Genomic DNA, 22,098 nt, shown 5'->3' on the forward strand with positions numbered 1-22,098 from the left:
ATGCATCATTTCCCCAAAGCATGCTACCTAGATTCACAGCACTCATCTCTGTGGTTACAGCAACACTTTCAATAGATGTCTGCAGGCTTCCTACATCACCTGCCCTTCCCTACCTAAGCCTACCAACAAACAGCACACCCACGGAACCATGACTTTTTTGCCTGAACCAGTGCAGTTTCCAGGATATAAGTACAACAGGTGCCTTCTCATTAATTTGTGATTCTCAAGTAAAACAATGGACATGTAACTTTTAAAATGAAAATCAAATCACAGAAATACATAAATACCTTGTCATTGAAGAGCAAACGTCCAAATAACTGTTTCGCTTCTTCTAGGCTCCCCTCTAGATAAACAGCTCCTACATGAGGAGACCAATACGTCAAAAGAGCAGGAAAGTCACAGATCTCTGCCTTCTTCATCTCCAACACATTTATGTTTTAAAAGTGTGCTTTCTGACATAATTCCTAACTTTTTGAGAAATTGAAAGCATTTTAAATACCAACATAAATCAACAGCATACAGTGCACAGAAAAATCCTGAAAGAGTAAAATCAGAGACAGAAAAGGATACGTCCAAAGAGCAAAGTTTAAACAAATGAGGCTAGAAGCAATCCATTTCTAAAAGCAGTTCACAATAAACAGCTAACTCTATCATATATGTAAATGGTGAAAACCATGAAATACCTTTCAACAGCTAGCAAATAATTTTTATTTATTCTGTAATTTCAGGAACATTATGTTCTGCATATAAATGATGTGGCAGGCCTATTCAAAACTGCCTTAAAAACAAACAAAAATCATATACAGCCTTCCCTAGCCATCCACACCCCCCTTAGTAAGAAGCTGTGCAAAACTCGTACCAACATATTACACTTTTTGTGTGTACCACATACATTCTTGTATCTGTACAGGCACTTTATGAATTCAGTGTCAACATTCTGTCCTTTGATACTCTTTACAGGAGGGCTTCTCAAAGCCTCAAACTAGTTCTTGTAAGCACATCTGTATAAAAGCAGAGGGAGTACACAGCTGCATGAACACAGAGAGTCAATGTTCCCACATGAAAGGAGGAACACGGGCTGTTCTGCCGTGCCTTTCCCTGCCTTTTTCCTTTTAATTTCTCACAGGGTCAACTATTTTCTTTGGAGAAGAGTTTGGGGGTTTACATCTTGCCAGAAGCACATTATGGGAGCACAGGATTTCAAAGAGCACCAGACTTTTACAATGGTTCTCAAGAGCAGAAGCTTGAGACCCCACATATACTTTTATTGTCCCTTAAGAAGCTCCCACATTTTAGCTATGGCCCTGCCAAAGTCTTATTGCTCAATTAACTTTGTGAACAATTTTTGTATTGGAGGTTAAACAGCAAGCCTGCTCTTCTAGCAAATCTCAGCGCTTGCCAAATAATCCTCATCATTACATCCCAGACAAGCTGAAGCACACAAACAAAGCCACAGATATACAGATCAGTGTTCCTTTTCTGATTGTTTTTTAAAGATCAAAGTACTCATGGAAGCAAAATAGAGTTGAAAAGAAACCTCTTATTTCTTGATAAGATGAAATGCAATTTGGCCCAAGGCAGACTGCACAGAACAGTTGACATCTAAGCCAATTATCATCTATTTTTGAAAACAGGATAAAATGCTTTAGGAGCTTGTGCAGTATGTAAAGATCTGGATCAGGGCTAAACCATACCCATAGCTCATATCACATACAGGACATCTGGATGAATATAAAGCCAAATCAGTGAGATTTTGCTTGCTTTGTGTATTCAAACAAGGACAGTTTTATAAAAGCATGCTGTTTAAAATAGAGCTTGTGTGGATATAATGGATCAGATTTCTGCCTTACTGCTTGCTTATTTGTTAACCGTGGGCAGGCTCTCTTGATTTCTTCTCCAACATATCGACTCGTGCAGACAGTCACTAATCAGCATCTTAGTGCCCAGCAGCAAAATTGACAGAAATCTGCTTCATCCTCAGCTAGAGGGGTCTGGTAGCTTGTTGACACCAGTTATGGCATATTGCCATGTGTTTTATTTGTAAGGAAAATGCAGAGATCAAAAAATATTTAGTTGGCGAATGTCAGGTTTAAGTCACAGGAGAAGGTTAGGAGGGCACAGAGGGAAGCAGGCTGGTGACTTCATTGGAAGTGCCCGATGCACTCAGAAAACAAGCTGCAGAGTTTAAGATTCAGGCTCTTTGCAGGTTTGTGCAAGTACTATGGGAAGCAGTAAAGCTGCATTCTTCCTGCCAGGCTGTGGTGACTGAACTACTCCCCCTAGACGACTGCAGGTGGCAGGCCATGGTGGCACATGAAGATGGAGTTACACAGCAATGGAGAGAAGTGCTGTGTGACAACAGTATGAAATAGGTGCACTTTCAGCGTGTGGGAGGACACAGAAGATGAAATTTTCATTGTAATACGACACACTCATCATGTTACACACGTGGTATATGTGCAGGAGATGAAAAGAGATGAAGATTTAAGATTTACTATTGCCTACCCTTACTACTACTGCTCAACACACACAAATACATATGCTTTACCTATTAGGGCTTCGAAGCAGTTGGCCATGGCATGGCGGAGATCCGACTCCCTGCAAAGGTCTGGACCATGAGCATAAAGCATAAATCGATCTAGTTCCAGCTTCTGCAGAATATGTGGAAAGAGTTAAAACCTTGGCTTTAGAAATGTAAGAGTAGCAGTTCTCCTCAGTCGAGTTCAATTCCACTAATATGCAGCAACTGAATCTGAGAGAACTTTAAAGATTTTCTCCATACTTTTGGTTCAGTCATAGGCTAGAATTAGAAGACTTCAAATTTGTTTATTAGAGGGAAGCAAATGGAATGTGATAGTGTGAGAAAGCCAGGATTGTCAAATTGTCAAGAGAAGCCAGACGAAAATATGTTACTACTGAGATTTAGAAGTGAGTTCAAAAGGTGGGCTGAAGATGTGACAGAAAAATGGCCTGATACTGACTGGCTGGTGCAATGTGCTGTAGTTTTTGCTGGTAGATTGCCCTCATGTGACTTGCCTTCAGAAATGCCAAAGGGACATTCAAAGGGAGAGGAGCCAACACTGAGGGGAAAAAAATTGCCTACAAGATGAAGATAAAGTAGAACAGTGAGAGGAATGGGAGCTCCAACTCTGACAGAGGTAATCCACTGAACATCTGGCTTTTCCCTCTAAGGGTGGCAACAGGTGGCAATAACAAAAGCCTCTGGGCACTGCAAGCAGAAGACTGATACTTTAATCTGCAGTGCCACCTAGCTTGATTGCTTCTTTCAGGTGTGCATCATTAACATTCTTCCGTTGCCTAAACCACAGTTCTGCTTGCCAGTCACAATCCCAGGTAGTGAGTCAGGTATTTTCTATAATACATGATAATTCTGCTATAGAAATGCAGGCAAGAGCTGCTACAGTCTCTTTATGTATTCATCTTTTTGACACAAACCCATTATTGAGATTTTTCAAGAGGAGATTCATGCATCTTGCAAAGTTTGCATGCAAATATGTTCCTCCCAACTGGTTGTTAGTTTCTACTGACTAATATTTGTTAACTTTCAACTTCATCCTTCTGGAGTATATTTAAGAGGTAAAAGTGGAGACCAAGTAGTTTGTGGTGTGTGGTTTAGACACATTTCATTGCAAAAAAGAAAAAAAAAAGTCTTGCATTTTTCAATGAATGACAGCCCCAGAAGATAGGGAATTACCACCTACAATGTTCCATCACATTTTATAAAGTGCAGGAACACTTGTTAAGAGGCAGCATAAACTTTTTTCTACATTGAATTTGAACTTCTCACAGATTATTGTCATTTGTTCACACTAACAGCTGATGTTTTTGTGTTGCTGTGTCACCCCCATCCCCATTTTATCTCCAATGTTATCATTTCATCCTCAATTAAAACAGCATTCCAGATGCACAAAAGAAGTTGGGAGAGCTGAGAATTATGCTAAGTAAAATGAAAGCAAGGGATAATTAGGGGGATGAAATCAGGAACATTCTCTTATACAAAAGGGTAAGCTGAGAAATCAGGAATGTACAGATATTCAATATTTATATTGAATATTGAATATGTTTATATTTATATTGAATATGTTGAGGCCCACCTGGAATATTGCATCCAGTTCTGGGCTCCTCACTTCAAGAGGGACAGATCTGCTCGAGAGAGTCCAACAGAGGGCTAGGGCTACTAGGACTATTAAGGGACTGGAGCACTGCCTTATGAGGAAAGGCTGAGTGACCTGGGGCTGTTTAGTCTGGAGAGGAGAAGACTGAGAGGGGATCTAATAAATATATATAAATATCTGAGGGCTGGGTGTCAAGAAGGAAGGGACAGCCTCTTCTCACTTGTGCCCTGTGAAAGGACAAGGAGCAGTGGATGTTAACTACAGCACAGGAGGTTCCACCTCAACATGAGGAAGAACTTCTTTACTGTAAGGGTCACAGAGCACTGGAACAGGCTCCCCAGAGAGGCTGTCGAGTCTCCTTCTCTGGAGACTTTCAAGATCAGTCTGTATGTGTTCCTGTGTGACCTGCGCTACATTATATGGTCCTGCTCTAGCAGGGGTTTGGACCTGAAGATCTCCAGAGGTCCCTTCCAAACCCTAACGTCCTGTGATCCTGTGAACATTGCAGTAGTTTTAAAGGACTTGTCCATGTGCTATGATGAAGACGATTTCCAGAACACATGAGCTTTTCTTATGCAAGTTTTGAAATCACAGAATTAACCAGGTTGGAAAAGACCTTCAAGATCATCAAGTCCAACCTATCACCCAACACCATCTAATCAAATAAACCATGGCACTAAGTGCCTCATCCAGTCTTATTTTAAACACTTCCAGGGACAGTGACTCCACCACCTCCCTGGAAGCCCATTCCAATGGCCAATCTCTCTGTGAAGAATTTCTTCCTAACATCCAACCTTAACCTCCCCTGGTGCAGCTTGAGACTGTGTCCTCTCGATGTGTCACTGGTTGCCTGGGAGAAGAGACTAACCCCCACCTGGCTACAACCTCCCTTCAGGCAGTTGTAGACAGCAATGAGGTCTCCCCTGAGCCTCCTCTTCTCCAGGCCAAACAATCCATCAGCCTCTCCTCACAGGGCTGTGCTCCAGACCCTTCAAAAGCTTTTTTGCCATTCTCTCGACACGTCCAAGCAACTCAACATCTTTCTTAAACTGAGAGACCCAGAACTGGACACAGTACTCAAGGCATGGTCTAACCAGCACTGAGTACAGGGGCAGAATGACTTCCCAGTTCCTGCTGGCCACATCATCCCTGATACAGGTCACCTGGGCACACTGCTGGCTCATGTTCAACCTACTGTCAACCAGTACCCCCAGGTCCTTCTCTGTCTGGCTGCTCTCCAGCCACTCTGTCCCCAGCATATAGCACTGCATGGCGTTGTTGTGGCCAATGTGTAGAACCCAGCACTTAGATGTGTTAAATCTCATGCCCTTGGACTCTGCCCATCTGACCAGCCTGTCAAGGTGAATGGTAAGACGAATTCAAATGTCAGGCAATTCAATACTGTATTTGTAAACAAAGCTCCTATCTGAAACATTTCAATCAATTTATGCTTATCTAACACATTAAAGAAAGCTTTACAGCAAAGTGATTGTGTTCACTCCCTACCCTATGCCTTTCCTGAGCAAAGAGATGAAATCATGCAGTCTATGCCAAACTCTCCTGAATGGATGTGCTTCTTTAAATTATTGTGTGAATGTGAACAAAGAGGATTACAAGAGCACTTGAAAATTATCAGCAGTACACCAGCAGTGGACATGCAGGCAGGCATGCACAGTACATTACATCAGTAAGTCTCAGACAGGATTTTAAAATACATGCTAACAAAATCAAGTATGAACAATACCAAATTACCTATGAATAGAGACTTCAACAACTTTCTGTATCATATTCCCACCCCCAGTATCATGTAGAAATGTAAAATGCTGCTATTACATGAAATAAAATTCAGAGACATCTCAGTTTTTCCCATGAGATAATACAACTTTGCACCAAAAGCCTTTCTAACCTATTTCTGTCATAGTTCACAGTCAATCTGAAAATTACTGCATGAGTTAGGGAGTAGACAAAAATTACTTTTCCCCCCACTTTTTCTACCACCTGCTGCTATGTTTCCCCCACACAGTATCAGCAAGTTCTTTTAAACCTACATTTTGTTTCTTTTTCATTATTAAATTATCAGCTTCATTATGTGTACTATTTAAAGGTAAATATAGAATCAGAGAATGTTAGAGGTTGGAGCAGGGTCACCTAGGCCACACAGGAACATGTCCAGGTTGGCATTGAAAATCTCCACAGAAGGAGACTCCACAACCTCTCTGGGCAGCCTGCTCCAGTGCTCTGTCTGTGTCTCCTTGTGTTGAGGTGGAAGCTCCCATGTTCTAGCTTGTACTTGTTGTTCCTTGTCTTATCAGTGGGCACCACCAAAAAGAGCCTGGCACATTCATCTTGACACCCACCCCTCAGATATGTACAGGCATTAATAAAATCCCCTCTCAGCCTTCTCTTCTCCAGCCTAAACAGCCCCAGTTCTCTCAGTCTTTCTTCACAGAAGAGCTGTTCAAGAGCTGTTCCTGAATCATCCTTGCACATGTGTATAGACACACCTTCAACACAGGCATCCTAAAAACTTATCCTTCTGCCTGCAAAAATTAGTCCTCTCAAAACCATGTTTTGGAGAAAACACTAAGTTCCAATTAACCTTTAAAATCCACTTTTACATTCAAAGGAATTCCTGTAATCTAAATATCATACACAAATCTTGGTAAAGACATTGATGTTCCCAACAAGCGGATCCCTCGGGAAGCAATCTATGTGTTAATAGTATGCCACCTATGGGTGTCAAACACAGAGACCTATCAAACTGTACCTTAGCCAGCATGGCCAGGTGTTGGTTCTGTACGATGGCAGTGCGGTATGTAGCTAATCCTCCTTCCTCCAGTGTGGGAAACAGGTAGTACAAGTGGACACTGGCAAAACAAAAACCCAATCAGATTTGGTTAAAGATGTATGCCTCTAGGGAACCATGCCCTTCCCTCAGGTCCTAGCTGGTAACACAGGACCCTTTCAGGGTAGGAGATAGGCTTGAATTAAGGTAACGAAACATTAAAACAATGCTCAGTGATTATTTCACAGGATAGCACTGGCCACATTGGCTGCAGGAGAAGAGTGCTGTTTCTCTACTGGGCAGTGCATAGTCTCTAAATTCCTACAACCAGAAGCAGTTTCCTCATCTGAAGGTTTCTGTCAGAAGCAGTGGGTTCAGCAATATTGACACTTAGAGGATGCTGAGGAATAAAGCACAAGGGAACTGCCAGCCTTGAGAAATTCAGTCCTGCAGGTGTGCAGTGCTTTAAGGTGACACTACTGATTCAGGCTGGACCACCATTCAGAATATTTGGCTTACAAGTTTCTTACAGTACTTTAACAGACGCTTATAGCACCTAAGAACAGAAGCCAACAACTTGTATTCATCAACCGTGTGAAGTCATGAATACCACAGGAAAAAAAAAGTGTAAAAATCCCAGGCTTTCAACTGCCTTTAATGGGTTTTGTCATCATGCAAGTAAGATACTTCATAAAACAGAAACAAAAAGTAATTCAGTGATCCAATTCAGTGATCTAAGAAACAGACAAATGATTCTGATTATCTTCATGTGACCACTTAACCCATGATGGAAAGAAGTTAACACAGAGGTTTTCAACATCCCACAAGGCAGTGGATAGCACTAATTATTAAAATATTTTATTCATTCAGTACACAGGAAGAAAAGTGCAGATGGCTGAAAGATTATTTAAGGTGAAGACCTGCTATAAAACACAGAGGCAATCAAATCAAGCATCACAAAATTCACAAAAGCTGAAGTCTGAGAGGTAGAAATGTTTTTTTTTTAAAAAAAAAAAAGACTTAAATAGGTGCTTCTATGCTCTATTGAACAGAAATGTAGCTTATGTACCTTGAGGTTTTTCAGATGGAGACAAAAGTTAGCTCAGAAAGCCAGCTGATGGTTGATGAACAATGACAATGAAAAATGCAAGACAATTCAATCAGCAAGGCTTACATCAGCCTACAGTGCTTTATGAGAGAAAAGGGCAGGAGTTTTCAGGGCACTGGAGACCTTTATGGACTAATACTTTTAATAGTGAGTAGCTAATAACTAGTAGAGGCTAGCAGAGAATGGAGATAAGGGCACTTTTGTTATTCATATAACAAACTTGCTTAAAGAGAAGCTTTATAGTAAACAAGCCTGGTCCCCTATTTGAAAGGGTAGAACAAAGCAGCTAAAAATGGATCTTTATTCTGTGCAAACTGCCTGCCTCTAGTACTCAGCTAAGAGAGGCCAATGGAGGTAACTGATCACGTCCTCCCTGTATTATTCACTGATTGCAGGATACTCAAAACAGACCAAAACTGAAACAATTTTTGATAAACCATGGGCTTTTTTGTTATTACTTCTAAATAAATTACATTTGTGCATTTGCATACACACACTATGGAAGCTCCTACCCCAATAACTGACACTATGGAGGATCCAACCCCAATAACTGACACTATGGAGGCTCCAACCCCAATAACTGGCACTATGGAGGCTCCTACCCCAATAACTGACACCATGGAAGTTCCTGCCCCAATAACTGACACCATGGAAGCTCCTGCCCTAATAACTGACACTCTGGAGGCTCCAACCCTAGTAACTGGAAATATAGGAACTGCATCACATTTGGTATAATCAGTAAATGCTTTTCAGCTTGTAAGTAAAGAAAAAGAACCAAGGGAAACAGAATAGCATGCTAAATATTTCCTTTAAAAAAGAGTAAAAAGTGCAACTTGTCTGTAGTTGAATTTCTAACCTGAATCAACTTAGTATTACACTCCATGAAACAGGAACTCTAGCTTTTTATTTTGTACTCTTCCTTGTGGTATCATCCGCACTGAAGGAGTTTTCAGGAGCTGTGTGCAGCTCTAATTATCAGGCAGGACTGTAAACACGCAGTCATAAAGCAGACAGCACAAAGCTTAATAAATCCAACCACATGCCAATAACATACAAAGGTGAGGAGTGTTGAAGAATTGCCCACTTACCTCGTCAAGAACTCCACCACAGCATCTCCCAGAAATTCTAAACGTTCGTTGTGGTTAATCCTGAAAAAGGCATTTGAAGGTTTACCATTGGCTAAGTAATTCATGCCAGTTATTTACAAAGTACAACCAAAAGAGAACGAAGCAGAATTGACTGTTACCTAGCCAGGACAGACATTCTTGCAGCCTCTCCCAAACTCTGGGAGGGTGATCTCGATATTCAGGACTGATGCTATCACCCTTGAAATTTTCATATGTTCCATTCAGAGCTTAACAAATGGTGAAAGGAAAGTTGCACTGCTCATCGGCGCTGAGGTCGGGTTTCTTTCTCCATCAGATGGCACCAGGTGATTGAAGCAAACAGCCTGTCCTGTGCATGCAACTAGTGCAGTGTATGTAATTAACATCAACACCTGCAGGGTGTGATGACTACAACACATTCTTTCATATGGCAGAACTACAAGAGAGTAAGGACTTGGATACTTCATGGCACCTTCAAATGAACCATTTTCTGGAACTTCCTTTGAGCTCAAAAGAAAAAACGGGTGTACAAGGAGATGCATTTGAAGATGCCATTAAGCCTGTAGAATCTTACATTTCTCTTATTTTCCTTTTATCACTGCTTCTAATTTTCCATTGTCTTGCATAAGGTTTCATTTCCTCCTGTTCTTAACAGGACACAGCAGCTGAGAACATGAATTTGCCTTCAAATACATACTCATTTCTTCAGTGAACATCAAAGCATATAAATAGCACTGTTTTGACTTCACTGCAACAGAAATCAAGGCCAATGCTACAGGATTTTTGTTTTTTGCTTGAATCCAGAAGATTCTTCTCAAGTGTCTGACAGCTTTTATTATAATTTGCATTCCCCCAACTATTACAGAGGTAATTTAATTTCTGCTATAGCAGGCCTCTGTTATAGGCTGAAGGAAATCAGTTATCTCTGGTGCGTAAAACAAAGTGTGGGTAAAGCTACAACTCCTCTGTATAGCAACAAAGTGAAATTCCATAGATCTCTCAGAAATGGGATTTGATATTTGTGTGTTATTTTGTGAGAATTAATGCAATTTAGCCTAGTCTCACGTTATTTTAAGAGGGTTGAAATGAGTTTCAGGGTGACTCTCAAAGAAAGGGGTGTGGTGTAAAGAAATAATATTTGAGGTACACTGTAATAATTTATTCAGAATTCAGCTTCTCCCGTTCACAGATTCACAGATTGCACTGGGTTGGAAGGGACCCTTCAGAGGTCATCTTTTCCAACTCCCCCTGCAGTGAGCAGGGCCACCTCCAATTAGATCAGGCTGCCCAGGGCCACATTGAGTCTGATCTTGAATCCCTGGGCAACCTGTTCCAGTATTTCACCGCTCTCATTGTATAGAGCTTCTTCCTCATGTCCAACCTAAATCTACCCTGCTCCAGTTTCAAACCATTGCCCCTCATCCTATCACTACAGACTGTTCTGAACAGTCCTTCCCCAGCCTTCCCGTAGGTCCCTTCAGATATTCCCAGGCATCTTCCAGAATGATGACTCTTGAAAGTCCCAGTGATAGCATCAGTTAACTAAAATACACTCTGCCCTCTAGTTCTTGCACTTAGGACTGACTTTCTTGCATTAGCCCTGTAAGTTTTCTTCATTCACTTTGGCTAACTACAGTGCCTGTGGCTATAAACCCTATCTTAAAACATTCTTTATTTGCACAGAATTCTTAGTGGTCATTTAAGGATCGTTTACATTACAACATCAATAGCTTTTACATATATCTTTAAATTGGACCAGTAAATCAGCCAAGCCCACATTCAATACCACACTCATGTTAACGAGGTGCCATGCCAGGAAGGTACTACTGTGAGGAAATGTGATGAAGAACCCAATTTAAAACAATTATAATAACCACAATAAATCTTATTTGTTATTTTGCAGGCCTTTTAGTCCTTCTCATTTCAAAGATAACAAAAAATGATAGAATTATCAGTTAAAAGCCTTCCTCAGGAGTTTTCTGCAAGTATGACCAAACATTTCCATGTCTCTGCTAATGGGGGCTGAGCATATCTTCATAATATAAAAGTCAATTCAAAACAACTTTTCATTTCAACTATTTGCCAAATCTGCTGCTGCCAGTAAGTTGGTTGTTTCTATTAAACAGCTTCCCAACTTGCAAAGAGTTATTTTCATTACCTGGAAGGAGCTGGATCATCTTGTCCCAAACGTGACATAATATTTATCAGGGTGTTTATCCCTAGAAATACAAACAATGCACTATCAAATAACCAAGCACTAATTTAATTTGAATAGGCTTAAAAAATAATTATTCAAACCGTTACTCTGTAATTGCTGCACACAAGCTCATGCTGTTATTTACAGGTTTTACTCACAGCAAGTATAATCCTTACAGATGTTCTTTGCCTAACTGACTGCAGTCCCATCACGATACTCTTGTATTTTTGCATTCAGAGAGCCAGATAAAAAAATCCCACCAGAGAATGAAAAAGACATTCTTAACATTACAGAAACAATAAAATCATTTACTTCATTACAGCTGAATATACTTCTAAAGGGCAAAGGAATCTTTGCAGCAGACAGCCCACATGTTTTCACATTAATAAGACATTTTTACACAATACCCTCCCGTTTGCTCACTGTGTTGAGCATCAAATTAAGAAAACAATACTTGCCAAACCCACAGAAAATACACTCTCTCATTTATTGTGCTTGCTTTTTCTCAGCCCCATACTTGCTGATTAATTTACAAAATCCAGTCTTTTAGAAAGATATCACTGGTCTCTGTGTATAACATTAAAATCCTCCACTGATGGGATCTTTCAGAAGAGCAATGGCCAACAAAATAATAGAGTCATAGAATTGTTTTGGTTGGATCATCGAGTCCAACTATTACCTAATGCTACCAAGTGTGTTGCTAAACCACGTCCCTTACACCTTGAGGGATGGTGATTCACCCACCTCCCTGGGAAGCCTATTCCAGTGTTTGATAATCCTTTCAGTGAAGAATTTTCTTCTAGTATCCAATCTAAACTTCCCTAATGCAACTTGAGGATATTTCCTTTTGTCCTATCACTTTTGTTGCTAGGAGGAAAGACCAACTCCAACCTCATTACAACCTCCTTTCAGGTAGTTGCAGAGGGCAGTAAGTTGTCACCTCAACCTCCTTTTCTCCAGCCTAAATAGTTTAGTTCCCTCAGTTGCTCCTCCTAAGACCTGTTCTCCAGACCCTTCATCATCTCCACTGCCCTTCTCAGGACACACTCCAGCACGTCAATGTATTTCTTGCAGTGAGAGAGGGGCCCAAAACTGAACACAGTACTTAAGGTGTGGCCTCACCAGTGCTTAAGTACAGCGGGACAGTCACTTCCCTGGTCCTGCTGGTCACACTATTCCTGATACATGCCAGGATGCTCTTGGCCTTCTTGGCCACCTGGGCACACTGCTGGCTCATTCAGCTGAACAAAGTGTGTTCTCCCTGATTAAGTGTGAGGTGAAAAAAATGGTAGTGGTGCAGAAGCATACCTTTTTTTCTCATATGCATATGGTGAACTTTTCTATCTCCATACTTTGGCTGTCGAATCCCACAGTTGGACAAGGAATTCCTGGCATGATCTGGATTCATTCCAAAGTTTAAGTGATGACTTGGATGAGTCATGGCAAGCTATGTAGCAAATACAGAGAAAAAAGTCTTAGATGTATTTTTGTAAACATAAAAAAAATATTAGACTGGTAGCCAAAAATTATTTTTTTAGTTTGAAGAAATGCTACAAAGTGATTAGCAGCTTGGTTCCAGCAATTTCAACGTAGGATGTTCTTTTTCAGATGTCAGAAAGAAGCAACATTTATGCCTTATCATCACTTCAACTAATTTAAGTTTCAATGGTCTTTTTTTCTTAAATTAAATAAATAAAAATAGTTTAGAAGAGAAAAAGCATGAACTGTCAATTTGCCCTAGGAGTTTTGCTTACCAGCTTTGCTGACCTGATTTTGATACATTTACTTAAACACATATCCACCCTACCACTGCAGCATAAATATTCATGTTAAAAATACATAAACAACTTAGAGAGATTCGCAACCACTCACTTATTTGATTTAGGCTGCTTAAGTATCTATAAAACTTTCCTACTTCAGAACAAACAAACAAACAATTATCTCTGGCATGGTTATTCACAGAAGAACTCCTAACTACATAGGGCCACTCTTCCACTCAAAGTGAACAGCAACAGCAGACTGCGTCTTTGTATGGAGCAAAACTAGAAGTGGGTAGATTCAGATTGGATGTCAGGAAGAAGTTCTTCCCCATGAGGGTGGTGAGACACTGGAACAGGTTGCCCAGGGAGGTAGTAGAAGCCTCATCCCTGGAAGTTTTTAAGGCAAGGCTGGATGGGGCTCTGAGCAATCTGATGTAGTGTGATGTGCCCCTGTCCATGGCAGTGGGGTGGTGGAACTGGATGATCCTTGAGGTCGCTTCCAACCCTGACAATTCTATGATTCTATGATCTTCTGTTTTACATTTGTACCATCTAGCATTATCAAAAGCTTACTCTGCTGCTGCCACCACCACTACAAACACACACATTTTGTCTTTCTTTACCTGTATACATCCAAAAGTATTATATGCATGTATATAGTAAAGATTATGGATGTAAAAATGTATGTGTGCATACTCCTTGTACATAAACCAAGACATACAGTGTCAAATTCAAGCTACAGAAAGTTACTTTTGAAAGACTTGCAGGATGGTACTGCAGGCTATGAGCAAAGACACTCCAGTAGTTCATTCAAATGTTTTCTGTGGCTTTCCAAACACAAGGCTTAGAAAAGTCTATTTGAATTATGTCAGAGAGTAAAATTACGTTTAACCATCGATAGAAACTTTCTCCAAGTCATTTTTAATTCCCTGCTAATAAAAATGTTTGTCATAATTGCAGTCTCAACTTCTGCTTCACCTAACTGGATGAAGTACTACAACTTCTCTGGTAGTTACATTAGAGTCATATTTCTTGTCCAGACCTCGTGCTGAAACAGGTAAAAATCAATGCAAAATTAAACATTTAATATTGCCTATGCTTAAGTAGGTGACTGGTGCTATATAGATTTGTCAAAAGCTTCCTCCTCTGGAATAAGTTTGTAAGTTTAAAAAAAATTTGCATAGGGATTAAGCATTAAGAAGTCCTTTTGGTACAACTAAATATTAATCACAGAATCACAGAGTGGTAGGGATTGGAAGGGACCTCCAGAGATCATCTAGTCCAACTCCCCTGCCAAAGCAGGAGCACCTAGGCCAGGCCACACAGGACACATCCAGGTGGGTTTCAAAAGTCTCCAGAGAAGGAGACTCTACAACCTCTCTGGGTAGCCTGTTCCAGTGCTACATCACCCTCACCATAAGGATGATTTTCCTCATGTTGAGTTGGAACCTCCTGTGTTCCAGCTTGTACCCATTGTTCCTTCTCCTATCACTTGATACCACCAACAGAGCCTGGCACCTTCATCCTGACACCTACCCCTCACATATTTATAGACCATAATAAGATCCCCCCTCGGCCTTCTCTTCTCCAGCTAAACAGCCCCCGTTCTCTCAGTCTTTCTTTATAGGAGAGGTGTTCAAGTCCCCAGTCATCCTTGTAGCTCTCTGTTGGACTCTCTCCAGCTGACTAATGCTGACACACTTGAGTTTATACCTTCTCTCTTTTCCAATTGCACTTTGCTTTTTGAAGATTTCCATCACTGCATTTTTATCTTTAATATTGAAGTAGCCTGCTAAAAACCATATCCTACAAGATGCTTAATGGGTAACCTAAGTTTCTGTAGGACGAGCCCTGGAAACCAACTTCTGGAAAACAGAGAAGCTATGAAAATAGTGTGGGAGGTAAAGTTTTCATAGACATACAGAAACTGCATGTTTTGAACTTAAAAGAAAATTCACCTCCCAGAGAAATGATGCTTATTTCAGAGGGAAATCATGAACAGAAATCTTCAATGCCCTCCAGTAACTTCAGAAAAATGGCAATGGAGATGATCTTTTCGAAATGTGCACTTACATGAATGACCAGTTCTGTGACATAAATGCAGAAATTCTCCCTAGTACCTGCCCTTGTTTATTAAACACAAGAATTTCATCACATCTTTGTAGAAATGAAGAGCTGAAGTTTGCCAATTCCTTTTCACTAGCTATAAATGTAAAATTAAAAAGGCAATGCTCAAGTTGTTTTTGTTTGGAACAACAGACTAAAAATGAAGTAGCAAGGCATGCACACTCATCTGCAGACTAACACGGTATTCTTTATAAATAGCTACAGAAATAACCTGCACAGAAATAAATGAGCAATATAGCTGCCCTTTTCAGGGGGCATGTTTGCTTTTCTACACATTACAGGCGAATCCAGACCTACCTCTGGAGCAGTGGTAGGTGTATGCCTACATGTATGATTGAGGACTCTGTTTAGAAGTCTCTTGGGATCACAGAATCATAGAACTGTTTTGGTTGGAAGTGACCTCTAAGATCACCGAGTCCAACCTTCCACCTGAGACTACCATAGCCATTTAATCATGCCCCAAAGTGCCATGTCCACATAGAATAGAATAGAATAGAATCAAGAAGGTTGGAAGAGACCTCAAGGATCATCGAGTCCAACCTGTCACCCTACACCTCATGCCTATCTAAACCATGGCACCAAGTGCCACGTCCAATCCCCTCTTGAACACCTCCAGGGATGGTGACTCCACCACCTCCCTGGGCAGCACATTCCAATGGCCAACCACTCTCTCTGTGAAGAACTTTCTCCTCACCTCCAGCCTAAACCTCCCCTGGTGCAGCTTGAGACTGTGTCCTCTTGTTCTGGTGCTGGTTGCCTGGGAGAAGAGACCAAACCCCTCCTGGCTACAACCTCCCTTCAGGTAGTTGTAGACAAAGAAGGCATAGTACCTCCAGGGACACTCCACCACCTCCCTGGGTAACCTATTCCAAAGCCTGAAATCCAGCTGCTAACCCAGAACTGTCTGGTCACTGATAACTAACCTTTGGAACAAGATCTGCAGTAAGGAATCAAGTATGTCCAAGCTGTAGCAATACAGTGCGTTTCTCAGGTTTGCACAGGATGAAGTCAATAATATGAAGAAGACAAACCAGAAAGCAGTTTGTTTTTTTCCTTCTCTTACCTGCAGCAAGCACCTATCCCGAAAAGTGTAGCCTATCAATTTGTCCAAATGCATCAGACACTGATGGTAGCGGACGTGGTGGGTGAGGACAGGGAGCATCATTGCGTGCTAAAAAAACAATTGCAATAAGGAAAAGCGTTCAAATTCACCGTTGAGCACTCCGTTCACTAAGCTATAAATACAAACACTTTCCATTTGTCACACTGAGTTTTACTGGTTTGGTTTAGATGAGAAAATTAAAAAAAAAAATTAAAATCACAGTTTTTGAATCTTTATCATCAATTAAATTAGATTTGTCCCACTGCATAACCACAGTGGGGACAGCCCCACCGAGACTAAATAAAACACATAAAACCAGTCTTCTGTATTTTTAGTGAGGTTAAAAAAATGGCTGGTCACCAGAAACATCAACTTTCACTAAACTACTGAATATGATGCTCTCTGTTTGTACCTCTTCATTAACACCCTGCAGTTTTAGGCTAGTACCAAAGATGAAGACCAACCATTTCCCCTCTGCCTCATAACTTTAGGGAAGAAGCACCTTCACAGAATGGGTTTGGTTGGAAGGGACATTAAAGATCATCTTGTTCTAACCCCTCTATGATGGGCAGGGACAAATTCCACTTAGACTGAGTTACTCAAAGCTTCATCCAGCCTGGCCTTGAACACTTCCAAGAAGGGGGCATCCACAACCTCTGTGCAATCTGTTCCAGTGTCTCACTACCCTCACAGTAAAGAATTTCCTCGTATATAATGTAAATCTACTTTCTTCCTGTTTAAAACTGTTACCCCTTGCCCTATCATTACATTCCCTGATAGAAAGTCCTTCCCTATCCTTCCTGCATCCCCCTTTAAGTACCAGAAGGCTGCTATAAGGTCTTCCCAGAGCCTTCTTTTCTCTAGGCTAAACAACTTCAAATCTCATCCTGTCCTCATAGGGGAGGTGCTCCAGCCCCACAATGATCTTTGTGGCCCTCCTCAAGACCTACTCCAGCATGTCTATGTCTGTCTTACCTGGGGGCCTCAGAGCTGAACACAGTACTTGAGGTGGGGTTTCATGAGAACAGAATAGAGAGGAGAATCACCTCCTCTGATCTGCTGGCCACGCTTCTGTGATGCAGACAAGAATGTGACTGTCTTTCTGGGCTGCAAGTACACATTGCTGCCTTACAGTTTTTCATTCACCAACACCAAGTTTTTCTCCATAGGGCTGCTCTCAATCAGTTCATTGTCCAGCCTGTATTTGTGCTTTGGGATTATCACAACCCATGTGCAGGACCTTACACTTGTCCTTGTGGAACTTCATGAGTTTTGCATGGTCCCACCTCTTAAGCCAGTCAACATCCCGCTGGATGGCATCCCTTCCCCCTAGCGTGTCAACCACACCACACAACTTGGTGTCCTTAGCAAGCTTGCAGAGAGTGCACTTGATCCCTCCATCCAGGTTACCAACAAAGATGTTAAACAGTGCATCACATTAAACTTAAACCACACACTCGAACCAGCTTTCACCAAGCAACAGTAGCTACTGGATTTTCAAGCACAGTTATTAGTACCCTGCTTCATTTTCTTATGAAGAAGAATAAAGGACTTTTTGAAATGCTGGCAGTTCCTGGCATAATGTGCCAAAAAAACCCCAACACCCAGAAAGTTTGCTACTTGATCATCTAGAAAGCAGATAATGTTCTTCTGTTGGGGAATATTTTGATAAAAAGTCTTTCAGCAGGAATTCTACACTAATAGTAACACTGATGTTTTATGTATTTATTTCCTTATAAGGAAATAAAACATAAGCACTACAAACTGTGTTAAAGAATGGATAGTGATTAAAAAAAGGTCTGAAATTATATGGCTACATAAGTTATCCTATAACCTTGGTACTTGGAACCACAGGATCATCAAATTGTTTTGGTTGGAAAAGACCTCTAAGATCACCAAGTCCAACTGTCAACCTAACACCACCATGGTTATTAAATCATGTCTTCAAATGCCATGTCTACTTTTCTTGAACACCTCCAAGGACAGTGACTCCACCACTTTCCTGGGCAACCTATTCCAACCTATTCCAATTCCAACCTATGACCACTCTTTCCATAAATAAATTCTTCCTAATGTCCAATCTAAAACTCCCCTGGCTGTTTCAGGCCATTTCCTCCCATCCTATCACTGATACTAGGGAGAAGAAACTGACCTCTACTTCTCTACAAGCTTTTCAGGTAGTTTTAGAGAGCAATGTGGTCTCTCCTCAGCCTCCTCTTCGCCAGGCTAAACAATGCCAGTTCCCTCAGCTGCTCCTCATAAGGCTTGTTCTCTAGACTCTTCACCAGCTCTGTTGCCCTTCTCTGGACACGTTCCAGCACCTCAATGTTTTTTCTTGTAGTGAGGAGCCCAAAACTGAAGACAATATTTGAGGTGCGGCCTCGGCAGCTGCATCTGGTTATAAACATACAAGGAACTTATTTTTTAAAAAATATATATTATTCTATTGATGCTGCATGTTCTTTTCTTGCTGCAGCTGCCATACCAAGGCAGGAACTCTCCCAGATGCCCTTAGCTAGTGCCACCACACACCAGGCTGGCAGATGCTCCTGACCTGAATCTACTAAGGAGGAACCAGGCTACCTGAAAGATTTTGAAGTGCATCATTTCTTTCCACCCTGAACACTTAACACAGCTGGTGAGAGCACACCAGCAGCAATACAGGCAACGATATTGGCTTGGGAAGGAGAAGGGGAGGGATGGTATGTCCTTGGCCCCATCCTGCCAGACTGCCAAGCTTAGTGGCAAATTAGTGCACTTCATCTGCTGGGTAACTTCAAGTGAGCCTGGCAGAATAAAGCCGGTTTACTTTTTGGGAACACTTCCCTCACCCTTTTTCTCCCCCTCCAGGTGGTTCATTTCTGAGACTGCAAAGACCAGTGTCATTACTGCTATGTGGAACTTACAGTATCCATAAGCTATCAGAGCAACCTAAAAGAGTTTCACTCCTATAAACTAATGCTTTTAAAAGCATTAACTTTACAGAACTGCACTTTAGCTCTGCCTACTGAGTTGATTTGTATTTTGTTTAATCCAAGAGAAAATACACAGCAACAGCAGCAATCTTTCATTTTACAGACACTGTTTGCATACTCTTGGCCTCTCAAAGAAATCAAATCAAGGAACCTCTGTACCACAACTGACTGATTTACATGTTATGGCTGCAGTCGGGCACAAAACCCTGAAATAGCTTTACTTCCACTGTTCTTTGGTGTTTTACTGTCCTTCAACAACAAAACAAAACAGGAATATCCAAGAAGACAGTAAGATGAATCACAGGAGATATATTATGAATAACACAGAATTGTTTCAAAGCTACTAAATTAGAAGCTTAGACTGTTTTCTTAACCTGTAAAAATACACTTCACAACAAAAAAAAATAGAAAAGGGCTGAAATGTTCCTCAGCTATGAGAGAAGATACTGTTCAGCTACTCTTTTTGACTTCAGAAGCAACAGCAGAATCAAAAGAGACGTTCCAGACAGAGGAGCAGCAATTTTAGTTATTAACATTTCTCTCCCATCAGAAGCTCCCCTTTGGCCTTATCAGACTTACCACAATGGGGTTTCTACCTACACCTTAGAAACCCAAGCATTTTAATTCTTAAATTACATCCCCAACACAACAGCTAAAAAGAATCAAATATACCTCCAGATTATTCTGCTGTTATAACTACTTGAACTTTACTAATATAATAATACAGGAAAATTGCACTGATTTTTATCATATCATAAAGCTGGCGGCCGTCAACTGCTTCAGAATATGATCTGTACCTTGGAGAAGTCAAGCATATAAAACAGAGTATCTGAAAGACATCTTCCTACTAAGCGTCACCTGTTTTAATCCAAAACTTAGTTGTGGTGGCCTTATTTTCTTTCTTTTCTTTCAAGAAAAGAGTATTTCTTCATGTTTCCCTGAAAAATCAGGTTTTTGAAGAGCCAGCCAAATGGCCTCAAGCTGGCCATTCCTACCCCTTCTCCCTAGAACTCAGCAACCAGTGGCAAGAAAAATAAAAGCATTAAAATAACTTTTTGTGTGTGTGGAGGAGGTGGACAGGACACTAGAACAATTCCCTATATCACTAGATCTTACTGAGGCAAAGGTATTAATTTCCATCACAGCAAACCCTTGCAAGAGGTAAATGGAAGCTATGAGGATGGAAAACTACATCAGACAGCTCCATGGTTCAGTCACCTGGCAGACATCAGAGCGTATCCCTGTTTTCCAGAATCCTTGGCTGCTTAACTCGACAGTGACTTCACGTCTCATAGTGTTCTTCTGACGGATTTTCTGCAGTGCTTCCTAGACAGGAAGAGAAGAGAGCTCCTGTGAAGAACTTCCTATAGCAAAGCAGTCTCAATGCACACAAATGCATTCACCATAGTTTAAGGCTTGCTTTTGGTAAGCAGTTCATAAGACTAGTCCAGATCTTCTAACTGCCAGCCACACACTGTGGTGGACATGTTGGGAGTACAGTGTAGACAGAGGATTCTGGTAGACCAAGAGGAGAACAGAAGTGGCTACACTATTTACTGTAAATGACACAACAAACCAGTCCAACTCATACATCCAAGATGATACATAAGCAAGTTAAGGTCCTTAGCATGAAAGCACCTTCTTTACCCTTCTTGCGAAACAACCTCTTCATTGAATCCCAAGTACTCCTGAAGTACTCAGGAGGAGTAAAACAGACCTAAGTAAAAAGAAAGGCCTTGTTTTGTGATCTCAGCTACTTCATAATAGCTCCTGTTCAACACTGTCAGTATTCCAAGTCTGGGAGTACAATAGTCCTGAAGCCTATTACAATTATATCTATGAATATTGCTTTTTCTTTTTAAAAGCAAACAAACAAACCTGCAAAAAAACCCCACCACCACCAAAATACCCCCACAAACAAACAAAACCCAACCAAACCAAACGTAAACAAAATCTGTTTTGCCTCAATCACTGACTGTTTGGTGTCATGTAAACAATTTGTCTCTAGGAACTACAAAAGGGACAGAACCATTAGAAGACACTGAGAGAATCATTAAAAGAAAAGATTTTCTGTAAAAATAAAATAGCTAAAATAAATCATCCCTGGATCAGGATATCCTGGTTTCAGTACTGCAAAGCCCCCAAGGTGTGCAAGCTCCCCCAACCAGCATGCATGCACTAATGGTTAAAAATTCTCTCACTGCTCTTCCTTTTTCAGAACACAAAACTTTTCAAAGCTGCAACCCATCCTCTCTCTCCTTCTCCTTTTCACTACAGGGCACTTGCTCAAAGCTGTCTCATCCCAGGTTCCAGTGTGAAGCCTGTGAGCATCTCTGGCAGGAATGGGTTCTGTCTAGTGTTCTGCAGAGATTCAAGGCTGATTCCAAAAGGTGCCTCTGTCCAGACACAGATTCATCAAACCTCTGACATCTCTGTACTGAGGCATCTAGGGTATGAGGCTAGTTTGCCCTGGTTCCTCTTATATTCAATGAAGTGGGATAAAAAGCTTCAAAAACAAACAAAAAAGGCATTTCGTTCTCCATCGACTTCAAAGTGAGCCTTCAGGTGCCAATTTATGCACCTGCTGTAAATGCTTCAAGTAATGTTAGAGGAATATTGTACAGTCTCATAGCAGTGAATGATGCATGGCAGGAGGAACTGAGATGCTTATAGCACCGCACTCCTTGTGGATTCTCTAAAATCTGCATTTTGGAGCTGGGTCCCTGAGTGGTTTCTCTGACAACTGCTCAAGTGTTTCTAGATCTTGCTATACTTTCAGGCTGATGGGCTCAGGAGCACTCC

The 22,098-nt window shown here is 41.1% G+C and overlaps 1 protein-coding gene across 1 annotated transcript in view; it reads right to left on the reverse strand.

Moving 5' to 3' along the window:
• Positions 1-22,098, reverse strand: part of DROSHA (drosha ribonuclease III) — an 80,187-nt gene that overhangs the window by 17,877 nt on the left and 40,212 nt on the right. Inside the window, exons 15-22 of the mRNA XM_054381792.1 lie at positions 20,515-20,622; positions 16,283-16,390; positions 12,641-12,779; positions 11,294-11,354; positions 9,118-9,177; positions 6,904-7,003; positions 2,549-2,651; positions 288-358 (exon numbers count right to left, since the gene is read on the reverse strand). Of these exons, the coding sequence (XP_054237767.1) occupies positions 288-358; positions 2,549-2,651; positions 6,904-7,003; positions 9,118-9,177; positions 11,294-11,354; positions 12,641-12,779; positions 16,283-16,390; positions 20,515-20,622 (750 nt within the window). The remainder of the gene's footprint in view (positions 1-287; positions 359-2,548; positions 2,652-6,903; positions 7,004-9,117; positions 9,178-11,293; positions 11,355-12,640; positions 12,780-16,282; positions 16,391-20,514; positions 20,623-22,098) is intronic.

This window comes from Indicator indicator, chromosome 6 (genome assembly GCF_027791375.1).
Source record: "Indicator indicator isolate 239-I01 chromosome 6, UM_Iind_1.1, whole genome shotgun sequence".
In the NCBI taxonomy this organism is placed as follows: domain Eukaryota; kingdom Metazoa; phylum Chordata; class Aves; order Piciformes; family Indicatoridae; genus Indicator; species Indicator indicator.